Genomic DNA, 23665 nt, shown 5'->3' on the forward strand with positions numbered 1-23665 from the left:
CCAGGAGAACGAGCTTAGTCACATCCTAAAGCAGACGTCAGACATGTGGCTGAGGCATTTTGGGTGGCTGTTTAGCTTTAAAGCTGGAGTAGATGATCTGTCTTTTTTTTTTTTTTTTTTTTTTTTTTTTAAACTGCAGCAAAAATAGCAATAAGTTAATCAAATGTTTTATGGCATACCTAAGAGTCCTTTCCTAAATTGGCCACTGGACTAAAAACACCACCCAATCATTTAATTCAGACCAAATAAAACTATTGGATGGCTACTACATCACTCTGCAATCCATGCATGTAGAGACTCACCTGGAGGCTGAAAGTTGTGCACACATTACAGCTAAACAAAAAAGGACAGAGGGAGAATGCTCTTCCAACAAAACAAGAGGCTGGATGAAGCCTAAAAGGCAAACCGGTGTGAACTTCAGTGTAGCATTTTCTTACATGTGAAAGACATGAGGAAGGAGGGTGGTGTCTAAAGGAGACTCCATGCACTCAGAACATGGCATATCAGAACATGGCATTCCTGTGATTTAGGGGAGTGGCTTTGGAAGGAGGGTGAAATAAATGTGCCAGGATATTTCCAGTTGATTTATAATAAATAAATTATTTATTCAGCATACACCTATTGGTTTCTATAAAATCATTTACTCCAGCTTTAATCCAAAGCACATTTTTAAAAATTCAATTTCCTTGAATGGGAAAGAATCTGTAATTCATCATGGGAATCTCTGACCACTCAGAAAAGAACTGGAGACTTTACTTCTGTGTTGACTCAATGCAGAGCCTATGCTGTAGCCTGGCCAAGTGCCTCACACTGCTGTGAGCGTTCATACCTGTGCAATGATGTGTCTGCATCAATATGCAATTACACCACCACAACACTAGGATTGAATCTCCAACATCTTCCTCTACTCAATGCAGATGTATTAGTGTTTTGTGAAGAGCACTATTTAGGGAGTAGGGCACTGAATGGAAAAGAGTGTAGTTCACATTCAGTGCCAGGAAAGAAACAAATACAAAGCTTGCACTTTTTCCCGCTCTTTGTAGCATTTGTTTTTTTCCTGGAGGCATCCCTATTTTTCCCTTGAGGAAATCTCTCAGCATGAAATGTGCTGTTGTCTGCGGATCTGCAGTGTGGAAGAGTTAATATTTCTGGACTTCCTCCGGTCAGCCACGTTTGTACGACTGTTGACCAATCAGTCATTGTTGGGTGTGGTTCTGGGGAGCTGCGAGTTGGGCTACAGCATATGGTTTGGTCCCATGTAGACACTAGGTGTTGCTTATAATGCAGAAGAAGAACTTAAAATCTCCTAGAGTATCCTAGAAATGCTATGAGTGGTGCCATGTGTCACATAGAAAACAGGGCATAGTTTGTGGCCTTTAAAGTTAAATTTTGATATACATTCATTAGTACCCTTGCAAGATATCAGCAATATTTATCATCATTTTAAAAATGATTATTTACAGATATTTTTCAGGTCATGTCCATTTGGGCAGCTCTGTTACAGACATTCCTATGATGGACACTACTCCCTAGTTACACTACAGCTTGCACAGCAAACAACACTACTCTCAGACTAGTGCTCTAAGTGTTTCAAATCACATACTACAACCTACAGTTCCGTTATGTTTACCTCAGTCTGGCAGCTGTAAATGCAACAGTGCAGGAGTGAGTGAACTGAGCTCACTTACATATATTTAGTATGCCATCAATGCCATTTTCAAGTAATCTCAATTCCTAGCTCCTCTGTATATACAGGGTAAGCCATTTATATGGATACACCTTAATAAAATGGGAATGGTTGGTGATATTAACGTCCTGTTTGTGACACATTAGTATATGGGAGGGGGGAAACTTTTCAAGATGGGTGGTGACCATGGCGGCCATTTTGAACTTGGATCCAACTTTTGTTTTTTCAATGGGAAGAATTTCTTTAGTTTTTTCAATTACATTTCAATATACAAAAAGATTTATAAATATTAGAAAAAAAATGTTCATTTCAAGAAAAACTTACAAAAAAAATTATGATTTTGAAAAAAGAATGCATACATAAATAAAGTCCCTAATGACTAAAAGAGTCACACTATTTAAAACAAACACTTTGTTCAAAATTAAACAGCTCTATATAGTTTATCAAGTTATGTATCTAGGCCTGGATAGGACAGCGTCTGGGTCCGGACCAGGCGCTCCGGCTGCCTATTCGTGACCATGAGGATAGGGGTGAAGCTTAGACTGCTGCACCACCAGGCTTTTATCACATTTCTAAATATTGTTAAATACTGGGTTGTACTGTTATTTTAATTAAAGACTTCTCTAAATATTTTCTACTTTTAGTTTAAAGCTCCCACTAACGCACAAACTTCAACATTCTCACCTGTGTTCTGCGAGCTTGGCCCCGGGAAGCGGAGGCTTGGGCGGAGCCACTTCCTCCTCAGAAATGTCCGTCAAGCTGTCAGTGGGCGTGGCGATGGGTGTGGTCTTACTAAGGATTTCCTTCTCCCGCTCTGACAGAGGCAACTCACATTCACTAGAGAGAGAGAGAACAAACTCATGTCTTTTAATTCAAACCAGACTTCCTGGACAACAAACATAGCACAAAAAACATTTCTTCTTTTGAATTTTCAGAAAAAGGTTTAAGTCATCGTGAGCTGGTACAATAGAATGAAAAAACCTATGCAAATATTACAAGAGTAGTATTAATTTGGAAAAATGAGCAATGGCAAATTCCTGGAGGGAGAGATCCCACAGACATAAGCCAGTAAATGTACCTATCTGCTTTGACCACAGGGGGTGGTGGCTTGCTGGGAGACGTCGGAGAAGGGTGCTCCTGTTTTTCTATTGTGAGTTTCACCAACTCCTACACACACACACAAGATTAAAGTATATATATATATATATATATATATATATATATATATATATATAAATATATGTGCAACCTGGTATGAGAAAGCTTTGCCAAAGTGCTGTAAGAATAACTTAATCCCATACACAAACAATGAACGTCCTAATAAAAGCAGACAGCTCTCTGCCACTCACCTTTACGCCGTCTAGCACCCCTTTTATCACCGTGGTGACGGTGGTCACTGTGTCCTTATCGTCCAGGTCAATGCCTTCAAGCATTACCTGGTCAGACCAGCGGATGAGCTTAGCCAAACTCTGATACACTCGATTATGACAGGAAGCCATGGCCGAGCTAGAGAGAGAGAGAGAAAGAGAGAGAGTGTCAGAGTAAGAGAGTGTGTGTGTGTATATGGGAATCCAGCCTCTAATTCCCAATGATAAATCTCATTCAAAGCCTCAGACTCTAACAATTACCTTCAACCTGTAATTAAGTGTTAAGATGTAGAACCATAAACATACCTATAATTCCCCTTGATACCACCCCTCCAACACAAACACACTTCCTGTCTTACCTGTGCTGTGTCCTTGCCTCCACCTGGACAAGGGGCAGGATGGCTTCCAGGACTTTGCTGGCAGACCCCGGCAGCATCTGCAGAACTTTAGAGTCCACCGCCATCTTGTCTACAATGGTCTTGAAGTACCGCAGTGCGCTCACCACCTCCTTCTCCTGCTCCTCCAATCGGCTCACCTTCTGCACCAATACATGGACATTAAACAGGGTCAAGGGCGGGAATCTGACCCAACGGACCAATCAGAATCAGCCTTCCACTCTGCTACAGCTGGCGTGTGCGAAGTCTGTGCAGATCTGGATGGTGTAGTTAGTACAGACTTAAAATACTGGGCTTGTAGTTTGTAGAGAAACAGGTTGTCTAGTCTGCAATTGTAGAACTACAGAGAGCTCATGTATGCTCAGCGGAGCTGATAAAATGAACAATGAGTGGAGATACAAGGCAAGTGTTCCTAAACCAGGGATCATTCAGTGTAGTTTGTAGATATGGAGTGAGTGTGGAGTTAGCAGAAGCAGTGTGTAGAGTTATGCGAATGCAGAGTTAGTATGCAGTGGTGTCGGTGTGTAGAGTGTGTTGAGTTAATGTAGATGTGCAGGAACCTTGTTGACTGGTTTTTCCGTGCTCTTGACGGCAGGCTCCGGTGTGTGCTGCTTGCCCTTCTTGGAAGGAGTGCGCTTGATTTTAGGCGAGTGGAACTTATCCATCAGTTTCATGGTGAAGGAGGACAGGTGTGACCTCTGGGAGTCTGTAAAGCAGGAAAGAGTGAGGGATCAGAGGAGGAGAAGAGAAGACAACAAAAACATAGGGGGAAAAAAAAGACATGAATAGGAGGGGCTTTGGAAAGCCATGTGTTTTTCTCCATTTGAAAACCCATGTGGCAGCTGTCTCTCTCTCTCACACACACTTGACTGGACAAGGCAAACATGAACAGTCACAGTTGTACTTGCTCCACCATTTCATGTTTATTCAGTGTGTGCCATTTTCTGTTTAATAGATAAACTATTTTTACACTTTCTAGCAGAATATTTCAATCATGGCACATTTACACTTACACACACATACCTCCATTCAAACAAAAACATACAGCGATAAGTATCCACACACAAACAAACACACTCCCACAGGAGATAAACACAAACAAACTGCTGCTCTGAGGAGCTTTATCATAATTGGAATTTTATGGAGCTTGATCAGGCAAAGAGATAGAACCACACACACAGCCTACGTTCGTGTGACAGACATTAAGGAGTGAATTTGAGGTCACTTGCAGCTGTTCAACAAGAAACACAATCTGACTCAACAAACCTGTGTGTGTGTGTGTGTGTGTGTGTGTGTGTGTGTGTGCGCGCGTGTTTTACAGTATAGTAACACTGTCTCTCACTGAGTCAGATAGGAGATTGGAATGCAGGGGTGTGTGTGAAATGGCTGATAACTTTACAGGAAACCAAGCAGTGTATTATAGTTTGTGTGTGTGTTTTGGTGAGAATGTTGATGGTTATTGTTGCACTAAGGGGCTCTGCCTTTCCGTCCGGTGAGTACTCAGAACAATGCCTCATGGGTAAAATTGTGGGAAGTCATAGTGTAACAAAAATTAGATTGAACTGCACCTTAGCATGAGAACACACTCACACACAGGTTACCTTAACTCATTAACCATCCATATTGCTTCCACAGTAAATATTTGTCCAAAAGTTTGTAGACACTCTGAATTCAGCTCATTTAAAGCCCCTGGGAACCCATTTTGAAAATTAGATTAAATGTTCTTTTGCTGCCCCCTAATCTTAGCTTAGATTTAGCTTAGTTTAAAATAGCTTAGTTTTAAAAATGTGTTAAAAATGTTGCACTTCATCTTATTACAGTCTTTCCCATTTTTGTAATTTTTTATCTATAATAACACACATTAAATATAGATGGGGAAATTGAAACAGTTCATGATGTGAAATTAATGTTAAAGCCGGTTTGCAAATGATTTAGACCCCATTCTAATGGTTTTTGTTTTCGGTATGTTTAGTATGAGTTGATTATCTCTGATCCAGTTTGTTACTGACTCCAAATTGGTGCTTTCCCCTGCTGCTACTCTGCTGTACTGCCAACTGAGTGTGACTGTCATCCACGCTGTCACTCTGCTCTATGCGCCAATCCAGAGTGGCTGCTATCTCCAAAATTACTCTTTTATATACACACACCGACCAATTGTTGCCACTATCTCTGCTGTACTCAGACGTAATCCATTTATGCTTGTTCTGTATTGTTTTGTGTTCTGTGTTTGCTCTGCTTATGTTATTCACTCTCTCCCCATAGATTGGTAAATAGCTGGATAGCTAGCTCACTCACTAATGGCTCCTAAGCTTATTCTCACAAGTCAAAATGGGTTCCCAGGGGCTTTCAGTGGGTATAATCTTTACAGGGAAGCATGAAGTAAAATGAGACACTGGAGCAGTTGCACATGAGACTAAGCTCATCATGCTCAATGCCAAACTCAGGAAAGAGGGATATAAAATACTCAGCACTGGTACTGTGTTCTCCGGAGTGATGGAGCTCTATCCAATAACTCTGGGATAATCATCCAACAACAGATATTAGATTGTTTATCTTCAGTGACACAGGTGTGTGTATGGTTTAGGAGGCAATGTTTACGAAGACGCTAAGATGAATCATTCAATGAGTACATAGAAGAGTTTTATGTTTCTGGTCACCTCATGTAGCAATACCACCAGTATCCACAGTCATAACAATACAGCAACTGAAATGTAGATAAACGGATACAGAGTCATGACATAATCATTGTTTATTCTTCGTTTATAGCTCAGTTCAGATCAGAGAGACAGATTTGTGCATGTTGCCAAGTTCTGAGCCATATTGTGGAGCTTGTGAACAACTGAAAAAGGTAGCCAATGCATGGTGCCCAACACAGCCCCAGAAGACACACACAAACTGTCCAGTTCCTGTTTTATTCCGTATTATTTATTTATATATGATATGTCCAGCTCCACTACACCCTAACACTTTATTTGAAGCTCTGTGCTCTTTCTGGAGTTTCTGAAGCTTGACACACCCACAGACGGTTTTCACTGAAGAACCAATTTTGGTTCTAGTGTGGAACAAACATTTCTGGTTAGCAAACACACGCAGCGTGGTTCCAAATTAGGCTCACGAACAGGATTGTTGGTGGAAAGGCGCCATCAGTGCCCTATTCACTATAAAGTGAACTACATAGTGAGTAATACACAGAGTAGAGGAGGGAGCCACATAAACCGCCCACGTTTGTGTGGCTGAATACCATCAGATCATCAAAGAACCGTTCCACTACATCTAGTGTAAAGTCTTCCCAGAAGAATAGAGGCTGTTTCTGCAGTGAAGAGACAAACAAGGGAGGAGGAGATATATCCAGTATTTTAGCTAGAGTGGGGCAGCAATGGAGCGTGGGTAATGTAGTCAGCTAAAAATAACCACCACTGAATCCATACTACAGATCATTCACACACACACAATCAATACCTGCTACACAACATGTCATTTGTTGACCTGCATGGATACACACTTTCTTTAAAGAACACACACACACACACACACACACACACACACACAGCCTTCAAACCATAAAACTCTACCAACTCGGTGTATCTGTAGTCCACAAATTAACACAAACCCTGCAGTTCTTAGCATTAGTAAAATCTCACTCCGACACACACACAGGTTTTGCTATACTTGAAAGGGCCTTCCATGGAACTAATGATTATTGTAATGTAATTAACACTACACCTACAGCTAAAAGTACCTAAAAGTAAATCATTTCACATATCAGTTTTTATATATAAATAAAATAAATGAATAAAAGAATTAGAATTTGAGGACCACCACAATATCCTCACAGTATAACAAAATGCAACATAGTTCGTTCTTGCAAGGACATCTGGTCCTCATAAATATACAAAAACACGCACAAACACACATATCCATAGAAAACTGGGAGTTACTTGACAGAGTTTGGTGGCTGAGAGGAAGCCCAACCTTAAACTTTAATATCATTTCCTGTTCAGTGACCTCAGGGTCCAGCATGGTCAAACATCCGGTGAACTGAAGCAAAGCAGTTGGCATCCAGAGCTGCACTCAGCATTTTCCTGTGTGGATCTCACACACACACACACACACACACACACTGTGCAGCAGAGCGACTCTCTCTGACTCTACATCTGCAAGAAGATCCAACAAGGTGTGTGTGTTTCTAATAGAGTGGACAGTGACTGGACACTGTTTAAAAACTCCAGAAGCACTGCTGTGACTGATCGACTCATAGCAGCTTAATACACATTAACATCACCACCACCGCATTGAAACAAGACCATCCAGTAAGTTTTTATTCAACATTAAGTGCAGAGTCTTTAGAATTGTCACACTCCCTCCAATCAGAGTGCTGAAGAAAGAGAACAGAGAAAATGGCAAATACCCAGAGCTTCTGCTCCTCACTCCTCTCTGCTGTGTGTTCAGGGTGAACAGCGGCTCATCATTTAAAACAAACAGGAGCATTAGGCAAATCTGGTACCTGGTATGTGGAACCAGTACCTTTTTAAGTCCCTGCTCACACTTGGTTCCAAGCGAGCCAAGTAAGGACTAAACATGACATGGGAAACTTGCAGAGTGCAGATTGGTTACTTGTCAATCACCATGAAATGCAGACAGCCAGCACAAACTTTGTAAAATCTCGCACTTACAGCAACGATCACATTTGCTCATAATCCAACTCACATTTGTTTTTAAAGGCAGCTCGTAAAATTACGACATGGGATTTTGACGAGGATCAAATGCTACTGATCTGTGAGAACTGGGCATGAAGAATGTTCAGTTAAAAAAAAAAACAAAACAAACAAAAAAAAAAAACACATGATTACACAATAAATAAACAATACTAATTGTTACAGACACTGCTGTTTTTTTCCCCTTCCCCCAAAGCCTGTGGCTACCATCAGAAAAAGCATTTTGAGATGCGACCAGGGGCTGAAAAGCACGTAGAGCCATGCAGAGCCAAGTAGGTACCATACAATTTAAAAAATACATTTCTATAAGTACGTAAAACTCAGAAACGTATTAGTTCAACATAAACAGACATGTCTTCGAACATTTCCCCAGCTCACAGTCACCACTTCCCCCACCCATCAACCTCCTGTCTGGATTTCAGTGTATGCCATTACTTCCTGTGCAACCCATCCTCTGCATATGCACTAAACCAAGCAGTGACTTGAGTAAAAGGCTCAACACACACACACACGGCATCCAATCCCATAGCTGACAGACTTCCTCTTTAATGCAACAGATACAGACAGCACCTCATCGCTCGGACACCTCCAACTCCCCGCATCACCCACAATGCCACAAACACTGGGAGGGTGGGGACAAGTACATGCTTCCTTTACTTGATGTCCCTCATGTCTCTTTTCACACCTGCTAACACTATCCCCTGACAGCCCTGCCTGCCACTGGAGGAGTGTTGTCTGCCTGGGTCTACAGCCAACAGATCCCCCATATTCGCAGACACCTTGTGGTGTTATGAATAGAGGGAGGGGGAGCCACTGTTCCAGTGATTGCCCTCTTCCATTACAAGAACTTTGGTTCCATGCAGTGCACTGGCCAACCACGCTTCCACACACTTTTGATGGGAACCAAGGACATAAAGTTTGTGTAGGGAGGGGGGAGCTTTGCTGGGGTTCCTTGGTTCCAGTGTCACAGTGGTTGATTTCAGCACCAAAGCCAGATATAAACTGACAGAGTCAGAACAGAGTCATGGTTTATCCACTGTTTACAGCAGACTCAGATCAGAGAGAGGAACCAGATGATTTGGAAACCTCAATAACGGCAGCTGTAATGATAGGCATTATTTACTCATCATGTTTGCGCGTATTTTTATGCGTTTTGTTTTAACACAGCTCCTCGCCCCAGTTCAGACAGAGCAGTGGAGTTTTTTTTTTCCTTGCTGCTCTGTCCGGCTCTTGCTGGAGTATTTCCCATCGGCCACCAATCCAAGGAGCGTGTAAACCTCTTCAAAGACCACAGACTAATTTTATGAGCTGCCGTTAAGTTGCATAAAAACAAATGTGACCTCGACTGTAGTTTGGAGATTTTACAAGCTGCTGCTTTTTAATGGAGGTTGGTATTTCACCGCATAGACAAGCCTCTTTGGCTAATAAGTGCTCTGCAAGGTTTACACATCACGTCTATACTCAGCTCGCTTGGAATAGCATGCAACCAAGGACTAAAAAGTACCTCTTTCCGGAGCTTCTTTTGCTCACAGTTCATGCTAAAGAACCAATAATTCTTCGGTTCCACCTGAGAACAATCATTTCTGGTAAGATACACCAGAGAAGATGATGCTATTTCAAAGGACTGACCGCCCTGGTGTACACACCTTGACCTGATGGAATGGGTTTGGGACTGCAAGGACCCTGAGAAGCAGAAAACTGAAACTAAAAGGAGAGGGAGAGAGCTATAGTGAGTGTATTTGGGTCAGTCAGCAGTGAGCAGGTCAGTGTGGTCATCGTTTACTCAAGCGAAACACACAATCACCCCCAAGGCTCATGGACATGCAAAGCATCATGGGATACAGCACTGAACAAGATGAGGAATAAATGGACAGAGCAGAGAGAGAGAGAGAATGAATGTTCTGTATCTCTCTCATCTTCCACTTGTATTGCTCTCTTCTCTCATTTACTCCTTTATTTTCTCACTGTCGCTTCATCTGTTCTCATTACCTCTCTCCTACCTCTCTTATTTTAGTTGTCAGTTCATCCTGACTTCTTTCTAAATTTTGCTTTATTCTTTCTTTCCACTTTTGTTTTCTCCCTTTCCTTCTGTTTATTTCTTGTTATCATTTATTACTTTCTCCTTTTCTTATGCATTTTCTACATCTCCATCTCCTCTTTTCCATGTCACTCTTGCTCACTGAACTGAGGTCCACACACATTTTCCCGCAAGTGCCCCTCCCCCGTTAAAACACACACACAGAGAGAGAGAGAGAGAGAGAGAGAGATCAAACACACTCAGACGTGTCTGAACAGGGTGCCGTCTTTTCCTTGTCTACAGTTCCACATTCCGTCTCTCTCTCTATTTCTGTGCTTCTGCTTCACATACACACTAATCCCCCCATTCAGCAGTGTTTAGATCCTGTTGGCGGTCTTATGGACCCCCAGCGCAGTGTGCAGATGGGTTTCCCCTCCAACACACCTGACAGAGCTCACCAGCGAGTTAACCCTTACACTTCCAAGTTTGATTGCTCACTAATCTGCAATTAAAACAAACAAAAAAACAAACAAACACTCAAATACTGATTCTCAGAAATGCAGCAGTTATCTCTGGTTTGGACTTTGCATTTCCTCAATACACAGCGCTGAGCTCCTGGACCACACACGGCAGGTTTAAAAGACCACCGCTGTGTCTGGAGTGTCTGAAATGCTGTCTGCTCAGCTAGTACTCTAAGGGAGCCCGGTCTGAATCAAGTGTCTGGGTACAATGCTGGTTGCTAAAAGTTCCTCAGTGTCTGAACGCAGCAGAAATGTGTCTGGGACACAGGCCACACATAGCAGTAGTTGCAAGGTCAGAGTGCTGTTAAACATGTCCAACTTTACAATAGTTGCTATGAAAGAATGCATTAAAGGGAGAACAAGTGCTGGCAACCTATTCTCTAAGCACTTTATTACTCACTCTATAGCGCACTATAATAGGGCACTGAATTCACCAGGGTAGTGAACAATTTCAGACACAATCTCATGAAGGGTTTTTTAAGCCAAAGAACGCAGAGTATATAGGTATTCACTGTCCACTAGTGTATATGGTGTGTACACTATTTGTCCACTATGTTTTCAGACACTATTAAAAAAAATGGTTGAACCCCGAAATAGTGCATAGTTAAGAACATAGCAAAGGAGAGGACAATTCATCAGCTGATGTCCTAGACCTATATGTGGTATATCATGGTACTGGGGCAGTGTGTGTGTGTGTCTGTCTATGTTCTGCTGTTTCCTGATGGCAACGAGCTTCATCCACACAGCAGCAGAGTGTGTTTGATAAACATCATTATAGCAACACATCGCTACACCATTACGAAACGACACAAGGGATAGACTGAGATTTGTCTGGCTATTACGACATTATTCATCCCTCTATTACACACACACACCCTCAAAGCAAATAAAGATATAAATTTATACTTAAAGTTAAAAACAAACAGAGCTACTTTGCAGATGCTACTTTGAGGAACTATATATATATATTTCTGATGACAGTTCATTCATTCATATATTCAATTCTTTGTCTGAAAGCACTTCATCCTGTTCAGGGCTGGGTTAGGTCTGGAGCCTATAGGAATCCTTTATGAGACTCTAAACTGCTCGACATCCCTCGGTGCAGTATCCCTGACTTGTTTCTGCCCTCCGCTTGACTGGGGTAAATGAACACTTAGACAAAAGCCACACTCCTGAAAGCGCTCGGTCAGGAATGTCCCCAGCTCAAACCCTGCCTGTTTCCCTTAAATTAAGCAAGACAAAAACCAGGCAGCTTTGTCTGGACCTGGAGGTGGACAAAAGGAGAGAGTGACTGTTTCAAATTCTGCTGACATGAGTGCAGTGGCAAGCAGCTAATTCAGACCCAGCGCACATAAGTGGCTCTTCTCAGACAGAGCCGAAAATCTTCAGAGATGACTCTGTTTAGGATGATATCAGTGTTCTTGTATTTAGTGATGAGCACAAAACAAGTGAGCGAATGCTGGGTGTATGTAAACACCACCATCACCACCAACCACCTCCATCGTGGAATAGCTGCATAACTTGCACAGTAAACTTGGCACGGGATTTTACTCCGGATGCCCTTCTTGATGCAATCCACCCATTCAACCTTGCACCTGGTACCAGGAAGTCACCAAAGTATGACCCAGGACGCTATTGTGCTGAGCATCAGTGTCAGTCCATGTGTTGTAGCTGATGTCACTGTGTATTGTTGCCACCAATATCGGGAAACTACTTATTAGTTTGACATACAATGTACCAGAGATGTATGAATATAGACACTTGTATCTGGTATTTGCCGGTACTCGTAATCTCAAACGAGGCTCCGATACCAACATCCAATACCTTGTGCCTGTGATGGCAACCCAAACAAAGCGGACTGCAGGGAGAACCCTCGAGCAGTGAGTATGCCACTCAATGTGTATTTTTCTCCAGGAAATGTTTTCCTGTTTGTGAGAGCACTGTTCATTGACTTGGTTTTTCCTCAAACGAAAGTATATTCTACGCTCACAAATTTTGAGTTGAACCCAATGCCATAGATCAGACTGCTGCTCCTAAATGAACAATGCCAATACATGAACACCCCCTAGTGCAGAACTTCCCAGTCGTTATCGTAGAATGGAAACTGTCTTCCCAAAGATGCACAACACTATACATATCAAGAGCTTGTTGAATCTCATGTTACCAATTTATAGATAGATATATATTTTTTCAATCCCAGAGGGAAATTTTAATTATTGGTGGTGTAATGTGGGAAAATTATAAATAAAAGGGGACAGTTCCGGAAATTAACAAGAAAGTTTTTAATTAAAAATAAAATGTTTTGATTAATAACTACACTATTACACAATGCTCCTGATTGCTTCGTTCTAAGTACGTATCTGTATCAGCATGTTCAAAAATGACATATTATATTATATATATATATATATATATATATAGGATTTATGCATGCTACAATTTACTTTGTGAGTGCAGAAACTGTTATTTTATGACTTACACTGTGCCCTACAGAGGGTGTAGTGAAGGTATTGTGAAACTCTCTCCAATACAGAGAAAGGAGGTGTGGATGAGAAATATATATCCAACTTTCCCACCTGTTTACATTAGTGCTACACCCTCAATCCAGACAATCTGTCCCCAATATGGTGACCATGCCACAAACAATTAATCACATGACTGAAACCCATGTATAATTGCTGTTCTGCCTTGAGACCCACATATAAAATTAGCATTGGCTTGACTGATATTGGACCACAATTCCCATATCGCTGTATGCATTATTATAGACGGCTACAAATCCTCACAGCGATACAAGCAAATGCTACTTAAATTACTCAAAATTCCAGCTGGATTAGGAAGACTTGTCCAAACCTGAGGTTCAATCCAGTAATTAAACATTATCCTCTTTATTTTTACCTTCCTCCTGCTCCACTTCCTGACCTTGGACAGCCTCCTCTGTGGAGGGTTGATTTCTCCAGCCTATATTCCCCATCTAGAGCCAGATTAAATCCACAGGACTTCCAGGTTCTAGTCCAAGTTGGTCAGCTTCAGTCCCAAAGTTAAGGCTTGGTGTGTGAACTTATTCAAAACGGAACATGCTCGCGTTTTTCCTGCTTGTTGCCTCAGTTTCCAGGAGGTATCTCAAAGCTTCTAGGAGGGCTCAACAAGATTTCAGTTCCAGGAGAGTACCTTCTAGAGGACAGGTGGTGCCAGAGTACCCAGCCAGAGCAGCACCACACAGTGTGTTATGTTACTCATGTAGGTTTCAGTCCCATGATCATGAATGACTCAGTCCTCAGAGTGTGGAGGGTTCTAAGAATACACACTGGACAAGAACCCGTGGTATAACATACTGACTCTATGATGAGAAATTGTGAGGCCGAAGCAGTCCATGTTCCCAAAGTTTGGGGAGAGTGTGACGTCTGAGAGATTGATCGACCGAGCTTACAACACAAACACAGCTCCAAAACACACAGTGATCTGAAACTGATTAGCACAACAGAAAGCCAGCGCATCCTTCAAACTTATCATGACTGAGAGCGTGTTGCAAGACCTCAGGTGGACCTGACCTAAATCAAGCACACAAGAGCTTCTAAATCTGCCAGCAATCCATCCATCCATCTCTCTGTCCGTGCTCTCCTGGATTCCTGGTTCTCACTCCTACAGTCTTCTTCATGATGGGAAAAATTCCTAAAACTCTGTAAGCTCTGCAATAAACACACAGCTCCGCCCCACTCTTTTTCTCTCTCTCTCTCTCATACACTGTCTAATTATCTGAGCTCAGTATAGTAAGAAGATGCTTTTCATTTCCAGAGGAAAAGTACAGTGTTGCGTTCAGAAACCCCAAATTATAGTTTACAGATCTGAACCTTGAGCTCAAAGTAGACACTGAACACAGCAAAGAGTCTGCACCAATCACACAGAAGCCACAACAACAAACTCTACGCTTCCAGCCAATAACAGCACAGCAGAAGCTAACTCACTCAGCCAATCACAGCAAAGCAGAGGCTAACTCACCTAGCTAATCACAGCAGAGCAAAGGCTCAGTCACCCAACCAATCACTGCCCAGAGAATAAACTTCAGATGACGTAGACTCCCATGATCAGGGATGGCATCGAAACACGGGGGACAGAGAGATCTGAGTGGGTTTTTACTTTGTTCAGAATACTTATTTACAGTTGTTTGTATCAACAAGTTTGATTTAATGTTCTTAATGTTAAGAGAGGAAAGTACAATGCTGTGTGGTCTCTGACTTTTGCACAATGCTGTATATGTATATAGCATTCTACACAGACACTAAAATAACACACTGATGTGGCGCTGGTATGAAAAGAGTGGTTTTAAAGCAAGGAGACAAGAGAAAAAGGAGGAAGACTCATGGTGTATTGTGGGAGTTTGTTAAAGGTCCGTAGTGAGTCTGGGCTCCGGCGCATGCTATACCTCATTCACATTAGGCACGAACCAGCTGAAACCGCATTGTTTTATTTTAAAAGCTGCAATGGCATTTTTCTAACATTTCCACCTTGTTCTGAGTGTAAATATCTTTTTCCGATATTTGGGTGAATTTTGCCAATTTTTCATTTTTAGGTTTCTTTATGTGTATTTTCAGAATTTGCAAAAAAACTCTGTGGATGGAAACCCACTTCTGGTTCTCTCTCTCTCGCTTTCACACACACAAACACACACAGAGAGGCACGTTTTCCTCTCCCAGTTCATTTTCTCACTGTGGTGAGGAAGTTCAAGGAGGTCCAATCAGTTTCCTGGTTTTGTTTGACAGAGAGAGAGAGAGAGAGAGAGAGAGAGAGAGAGAGAGAGAGAGAGAGAGAGAGAGAAATAGCAGGTGATGTGATTCACTGTTCCTGTTTGAATGAATGACAGAGACATGGTGATGTGCCAGAACACTGTATCTACGGAGACAGAGAAGCATGATGATGCAGACAATGACGTCAGTGCAAACTGGCTGTGTGTTCAACAGTCACACATGCACACGCGTGCGCGCGCACACACATACAGTGGCCCGCTTGCTGTGAGTACACTCTGAGTGCTCTGTCCAGGAGCAAGAACAAATATTTGTGAAAGAGTGCATCATTCTAAAGAGTTCCCTGAATTAAGGAAGAGTGCAGTAATAGGATGCCACAGTTCATAAAATTCCTTCCCTCCAAAATATAGACATTTTACGGTGCTATTATTGAAACTTGGGAGCATTCAGGAACCACAGCAGCTCAGACATGAAGGTGCAGACCATGTAAAGTCAGAATTCTAAAGAATTCCAAAATTACTCCAGCGGTAACATCAGCACAAAAACTGCACATGGAGTTTCATACCATGGCCAAGCAGCTGCATACCTGTACATAGAGTTGTACCTGGACTCCAGAGCACTGGAAATGTGATGAGGAGATATATATCATCATCACATTTCCAGTGTGTGTGTGTATATATATATATATATATATATATATACACACATACACACACAGACACACACACAGGTGATCCAGTAATCACAAAAACAAACAAACACAGACACACACACACACACACACACACACACACACACACAACAGGACAGCACTAGCACCACCTGTGCAGGATCAGACACAGAGGACCTCCTCCAGCTGCGTGGTTTGAAGAGCAGATGCAGGGTTAGTGTTGCCCAATTCTGCACATTCTTCCTGCCCGCCTGCACCGACACACCCTTTCCCACATCACATGGGATTACTGATGATCTCAAGAGTTAAATCAGGGCTCCCCGTCTTCCTTCCACTCATCTATTTCTTCACTTAACATATGACTACCAACGTGTGCAAAACAATGTTTCACATGATCCCATAACATCCAGCTGTTCATAAAATTATTGCACCGATTAGTTACAGTTTGTTTAGTTTAGTTCTACTGTGAGCTTGGTTTGGTGGAGATAGTGGGATTAGTGAGAAATGATGAAAGAAATCCATCCTTTACAGGTCAAATTCGTTGTGCATGGGATCATTTGGCAGTATTTTCTTAGAATCACTCCCATGACCCTCCAGGACCATGATGAGACCCTGGAGGGGGTCATGACCCTTAACAGCCACAAACATATTGTTTCCTACTTTTATACTGAAATATTTTCATTAAGTTTTATATTCTACAACACAAAATTGGAAACACCTGTAAACATGAGTGATTTAAAACTCTAGAGCACAAAGGAGGATGATATGAATATAACGTTGGTACATTTAATGTGGAAGCTCATGTTAATGTTGGTGGTAGAATGCTCCGGAGCTCTGTTTAATGTAAAAGGAATCTCAGAACTTTTTTACAATTTACGTTTATGTTTTTTTTTTTTTTTTTGCATGGTTTTTTTATTGTGAAAAATGAATTGAAATGACTAAATAAGCACCTTCCTACAGTCTCAAGTGTTAACCTGTGAATCAGGATAGTTAAAGCCCATCAGTTTACTCCTCAGTCCACAGGAGTTTCGGTATGGTGCCCAAACTCACCTCTCTGTCCTGATTTCACTTCTCCTAGTTTTGAGGGTCCTTGGGAGCGAAATCAGGACAGGGAGGTGAGATGAGGAAACACACCCTGGCACTGTCACCACACCATGTTTCCCCTGACACAACTCAAACCCACATTACATGCAGCGCTGTGGCCGCTGAGAGACTGTTCTTAATGTCTGTCACTAACTTTTAACGTGAGTTTATCAAAACATGGAAATAGCTGTAATTTACACTGAAACTGTATTACTAACCGTCAGGAATTTTACCATGAAACCAGTAACTGTTTCAAGTCTAGTCTCTGCACTTGACATCAGAAGTGGCGCACAATCAAAACAGCTCAAACTGTCCCATGCTTACTGCCCTAGGCCCTCTACTGAAAACAGACCAGGTGGTCTTGTTTCACTGTGTGTGGAAATGTGGCCTCCAGATATACACCCTAATGTGAACCTGCACTAAACAAGAGTATTTTCTTTTTATTTATATATGTCCCCTCGAACAGCCACTTCAATCCAACATGCCACCAACAACAAGAGGAAGAGGACAGACCCCTCTGGGACATATCAGCTGCGAGTGACTCTGTCTACCAATCTGCTGCTGAGAGTTCACCCTGTACAAAAACAAAAGAATGTCTAAGGTGTTCCTCTGAAACAGCCTGAGGACACACATTCCTCTCCTGCAGTGTTAGAGGAGCTCACACAGCTCTGGAGGCGTGGGTCTGTTTTGAAACAGACTCACATATCAACATCTGTCAACAGCTGGAACTCACATCCAGCACTGTGATACATCATCCAAGTCAATATTGATGTCCCTCAGCAATGCTCATTTATAGCCCATCTGTTGCTCTACATATTTCTTTAGCCCACTTTCAGCCTGTTCTTCAAAAGGTCAGGACCCCCATAGAGCATGTATAAAGACCTCAGTGTCACTGCTGGACTGAGAATAGTCCACCAGCCAAAACTGTCCAGTCAAAAGCATCCAGTGTCAACTGATGGACTAGAGTACACCCAACACAAACTGTGCAGCAACAGTTGAGCTACTGTCTCTGACTCTACATCTACAAGGTGGACCAACGAAGTAGGCTTGTCTCACAGAGGAGACAGTGAGTGAACACAGGGATTAAACTTCAGCAGCTCTGCTGTGTCTGATAAACCTGTACCAGTGCAACACAAACTAACCGCCCACCACCACATCAATGTTACAGCAGTGCTGAGAATTATTCTCCATTCCTGCTGTGGTGGGACCTGTTGCCACCCTGACCATAGAAGTATTCAGAGAATGTATTTCTGAGAATGATACCAAATGATGACCCATAAAGTAATAGGCTATGACAAAGAGAGAAAAACACAACAGCCCCATCCTAATAATTTATGAACGCATTGAGAGACTCATCCACGGCTACATCCACCAAGACTGCCATTTCGATTCACAGTGTTGCACCCCAGACCACACAGCAACTTCTAAGTCTTCTAAATCTATAAGACAGTTTCTCTTGCTCCCCTTTCCCTTCTTTCTCACCCTCTCTTGGGGTTTCTGGGATATATAGTGAGCTTCCTGTCTGGAGATGTTTCTGTGAGGGTGATGTGTACAGGATTGTGTAACGCTTTCCTTGGTATTTTTTTTTTCACGGGGAAAACAAGCTAAACCCTCTGGTCAGAACAAGCTAAGTCAGGTCTGTAGGATTCTTTGAGCGTAATGACGCAGGTCTCAGGAAGCATGAGGTAATCAACGACAAGCACAAGCTTCGTAATTGTACAGCTGCGGGGTTTCACGTCTGTATCTGTTGAATGAAAAAAGGACAAGATCTGGACTAGCATTGCAGAGAAATTCAATACCAACAAGTACCGCTGTGGCTCTGATATCACTGTATCAGCAGAAATTAATGTTATTAAACACCACCCTGTGCTAGTGCGGGGCTGGACAACCCCAAACTCCAGTACAGCTGAACAATTTGAGATAAACCAAGTCTTCCAATAACAGTGGATGACCACATGGATCTCCTATTATCCTGCAGGTGATGGAGTAGCAGTAGAAGTGAGCCAACAGGTGGAAACACAGTTGGAAAAAAGACTCATAAAGACACACACAGGACCCGACATATTTAATCTACCACTTAGATATTTAGAAAAATAAAAAAAGCAAACAAACAAACAAAAAAAAACCCCAAAATGTCCTACGCGATCACAACTTCACACATCAGAGAACAAGCGACACAACACCAAGCTATGGCACAAACATAAATGGTTAACATTATAAAATTCACAGCCTTCAGAAAGACACACAAGGCGTGATTTGTATTACTAATATATTAAGAAAATTATTCGGTTCTTCCAATATTATGATTTTTAATCTCTTTTTATTCTTTAAAGTTGTTGTTGTTCTCTTATAGCCCATACTTAAAAAATATATATATATATATATAGTACGAGAGTGTGAACCTGGTTCAGTTCAGTTGTCCCCCAAACCTGTGTCTCTATTAAGAGCTCCATTCTTCATGCGTGCACAGTCACTGGAAAAAAAATGTGCACTGGGTCTGAAAGGGTTTAAGGTGGTGTGTGTGTGTGAGAGAGAGAGAGAGAGAGAGAGAGAGAGAGAGAGAGAGAGAGAGAGAGGAGGAAACATGTTAGTGGCTCCTGGTCAGCCCTCTGGACAGGGATTTGCAGTGAGCTTATATACAACACGTTTATATGGGGATACTTTCAGAAAGTGGTGAGAACCAGATCACGGACATATCCCCAGTGTTAATTCCCCTCATGTTTGTTACTATGCCGTTTACAACTGATGAATTGCAGCTTACAGAACTGGAAAAAAAACACTGCTAATATCAATTTTATTCCAAGTCATTTTGCTTTTGCTTCATCACAGACTCGTACCGAATGTAAAAGAACTCCCTAAATGTTTTGGTGAAATCACAAAAACGAGTAAACTCAAAACGGGATGTTTTATTGCACATATTTTTACAAATACGGACGTCGTGAATCTGAACGGTTATTTCTAAAGGTTTTAATCATTTTGGCTTCCACAGAAGTGAGTAAAACATTGAGGGTTTTCCACGGTATGGGCCCTTTAACCTCTAAGCAGCCTGTGGTCTGGGCTGAGATTGACAACAGCAGCAGTGTGTGCGGTTTAAACACGGAGCTCATACAATTCCTCAATTCTGCCGCATTTAATATATATTAAAGACATGTTTGAAGAACATTTATTCTGGACACTGGTCAGTTTTGAGCGCGGTGCGTGCGCGGGGTGTGGAAAGAAAAGGTTAGCCGCAAGCTAACGGCATTTTCAGCCCTCAGAACAGATTCCCTTTCTCCTTTTCTCTCTCTTTCGGATTTGAGCTTGGCTTTAATCCGCTCCTGAGCAGAAACCCGGAGGTAAAACCGAGAGAGAAGGCGATACAAGTGCTATAGGCTGTGAAAGAGGATCCGGAGCGGGCCCACGGCGCTCCGGAGCTGCAGAAGCCGGAGCCCGAGCGCCTGCGCACGGCCACGGAGACACAGAGGACCGGGGTCCGGTTACTCACCCTGTTTACTCTCGATTCGTCCAGACATCATCACCGCCGTGTCCTCCTCCTCCACCTCCTCCAAACACACACTCGGAGATCCAGTTAAACGCACACACAGAATCTTTTCTCAGCCCAACATCTGAATCGACTTGGTCCGCCGGTACCGGGGAAGAGGTTACTCCGTTAAATAGCCCCGTGTTTGTGCTCCGCACGGTCCGCTGGAATCATACTGGAGACACGGAGACACACCGAGCTGCTCACTGTGCAGAGTGAGAAAGATCCGAACTCTGACGATTCAGTCGACTCCTGAATCAAATCACAAGGCCTGCCCCCTTTAAAAAAACGTCGTGGTCCCCACTTGGAGATGAACTTGGAGAATCAAACTTTTCAAAAATATACTTCTCAAGATCAAACAAAGTTTAGGTCCTTTATCGTTTACCGTCCATAACACTCAGGAAGATTCAGAAACTCTGCAGAAATCTCAGCCTGTGTAGAACAATGCTGGACACCACTGCAGAATGAGACTGACCTTCCAGCCCTCAGACAGCGTTGCATGAGAAACTGTCATGCTATTGTGATTAATACAGCCTTAGGGACTTGGGAGGACTTTGGAAAACTGCTGTCACTGACCACAGTCTGCTGTTACACCGAGAAATCCATCTGAAACTATTACGCAAGCAGAACACCATCTATACAGAAACACTTATCTAATGGGGTTTGACAGATTGTAAAACATGTGCCATGGTCAGATGTCCTATTTCAGTTGTTTTTTGATAAAAATCCAGATGTGAATTAATTTACTCATGTGACTGCTGCAACATTTAAGTTGGACTGGAAGATAGCAGTTACTGTTTATTAATGGAGGTTATAAATCATAAGCACACGGATTGTTTGAATTGTTTTCGGGGTACTTTGATCTTGAATACTAGAAGGGAAATTGGCCAGTGGAAGACGTTGCCAGCGAGGACAAAAAGATAGAAGAACATACCCGAACACACACTACACTCACTTTAAAGCAGAGTTACACGAATATAAACAATTTCACACTGATAATAACATTGCTACATTTTCAAATATATAGTGTGTAATATTTGGTGTGTTATTTTCACTCCTGCAGAATACATTCACACTGCTCAAAACTACTGTTGCAGTGATTAATTCGCAAATCCCTGCACACCACTGCACACACTGACCCTCTGGACCCAATAGTATTACTACATTGTTATTAAATGCTGAAAGACTGCAATTGGAATTCAGTGTCCACACAACTGTATGAAACACCTTTAATGTCTGATTTTTTCTGTTGTAATTAGTGAATAAGAGAATGTTTGAATCAGACACGGCTCGTGGAACAAAACGGTTCAGAAGAGTCGGTTCAGTGGGGTGAAGTGATCTTTGGCTCTGTGCTGGTGACTCGTTGGCAGATTGCTGTGTGTTGCGTCCGGAGAAAGAAGAGCGCCACCTTCCGTCTGCAATCAATCAATCAATATCCTGCTTTACACATTTCTGTAATCATTTGACTCTGATACCTGCTCCACAAGAGTCATATGTGATAATATGTTAATATTAAATATTAAATGTGATTTGTAAATATTAAATGAATAGTTTGGTGAGAACACAAATGGACATGATGTTCTACTGACCCCTGATGCAGTCAGTTTTGCTTCTTTGGTTTAGAGCTAGAACTAAGAACTAAATTGCTAACAAACACTGGAAGTCTTTATTGTCTCCCAATTAGCTCATGTGTGAGCACTACCTCATATCTGCTCTTTTGACATCTGAATAAGATATATACAATGGGCATTTGTTCTGGAATTAAATAAATGGGGGCTTAATATGGTTGTGACTGTGTGTGTGTGTGTGTGTGTGTGTGTGTGTGTGTTTGGGCCTGGAAGATGGTTTGAAAATGTGAACATGTAGGAGGTTTAAACAGAAATAGAAATTATATGCCCCGAGGACAATCCACAGATAAAAACACACTCATAAAGAGGGAACGCAGAAGGTCTGTACCTGTCAGGACATGAAGTAGAGAGAGGGGTGGGGGAGAGATGTAGAGAAAGGGAGGGGGGGGGGGCATGGCATGGGGAGAGAGAGAGAGAGAGAGAGAGAGAGAGAATGAAAAAAGAGAGTAAGGAGGTCATTGGTCACTACACCAAAAAATTATCTCAAAGATCTCGTTTCTTTGATTCTTTGGCTCTGTTTTACATCGTGTATTGATTGAATGCACTGCAAATTAAATTTAAAACTAATATACTGTCTCTGTCAACAGCAAAATCTCATATATTCATTTTCAACATCATTTCTTCAATCATTTATTTAAATATGAGAAATCTGTCACTGAAAAAAGATTCTTACTCTCTCTTAAAGTTACACTTACAGAGGGTTTTTTTTCCTTCTCTAAACTTACTGTTTGTTTAGAGATTCAAGGTCTGGTTCAACAGTGACAAACAGATGATGCTTACACATATTTGGTTTGGATATAAATATTTACTTAGCTGTGTTGATTTAAAGTATATTCAGCTTTTCTTGAAATTCACCTTTTATTTGTAACTATCCATGCAAAAGCTTTACTGAGGTGTTAAATATCAGGAATGTCCTAATGCTTTTATTTCTTGTTTTATAATAATTTTGAAATATTCTTAGTGTCGCAGTCACACAGATTTAGGGACCTGGAGGTTGCGGGTTTGAGTCCGGCTCTGGGTGACTGTCTGTGAGGAATTTGGTGTGTTCTCCCAGTGTCTACGTGGGTTTCCTCCCATGGTCCAAAAATACCGTGCTCGTGTGTCCCGGTGAAGGACTGGCGCCCACTTCAGGGTGTGTTCCTCTTTTGCGCCCAGTGTTTCCGAGTAGGCTCTGGACCCACTGCGACCCTGAACTTGATAAGCGGTGGTAGACAATGAATGAATGAATGATTTTCAATGACACTACTTTCATTTTGTACACTTTTATTAATTTTTTATATATTCTTTATTATTATTATTATTATTATTGGAGTACATGTC

The 23665-nt window shown here is 41.9% G+C and overlaps 1 protein-coding gene across 2 annotated transcripts in view; it reads right to left on the reverse strand.

Moving 5' to 3' along the window:
- rapgef1b (Rap guanine nucleotide exchange factor (GEF) 1b) overlaps positions 1 to 20957 on the reverse strand; it is a 38637-nt gene extending 17680 nt beyond the window's left edge. For both annotated transcript variants that reach the window (XM_066645725.1, XM_066645724.1), the window contains exons 1-6: positions 20682 to 20957; positions 4010 to 4155; positions 3414 to 3592; positions 3037 to 3193; positions 2766 to 2854; positions 2372 to 2524 (exon numbers count right to left, since the gene is read on the reverse strand). In XM_066645725.1, the coding sequence (XP_066501822.1) occupies positions 2372 to 2524; positions 2766 to 2854; positions 3037 to 3193; positions 3414 to 3592; positions 4010 to 4155; positions 20682 to 20712 (755 nt within the window). In that variant the 5' untranslated portion in view covers positions 20713 to 20957. The remainder of the gene's footprint in view (positions 1 to 2371; positions 2525 to 2765; positions 2855 to 3036; positions 3194 to 3413; positions 3593 to 4009; positions 4156 to 20681) is intronic.
- Positions 20958 to 23665: the final 2708 nt, after the last annotated feature.

The sequence above is a fragment of the Hoplias malabaricus genome, chromosome 15 (assembly GCF_029633855.1).
Source record: "Hoplias malabaricus isolate fHopMal1 chromosome 15, fHopMal1.hap1, whole genome shotgun sequence".
NCBI lineage: Eukaryota > Metazoa > Chordata > Actinopteri > Characiformes > Erythrinidae > Hoplias > Hoplias malabaricus.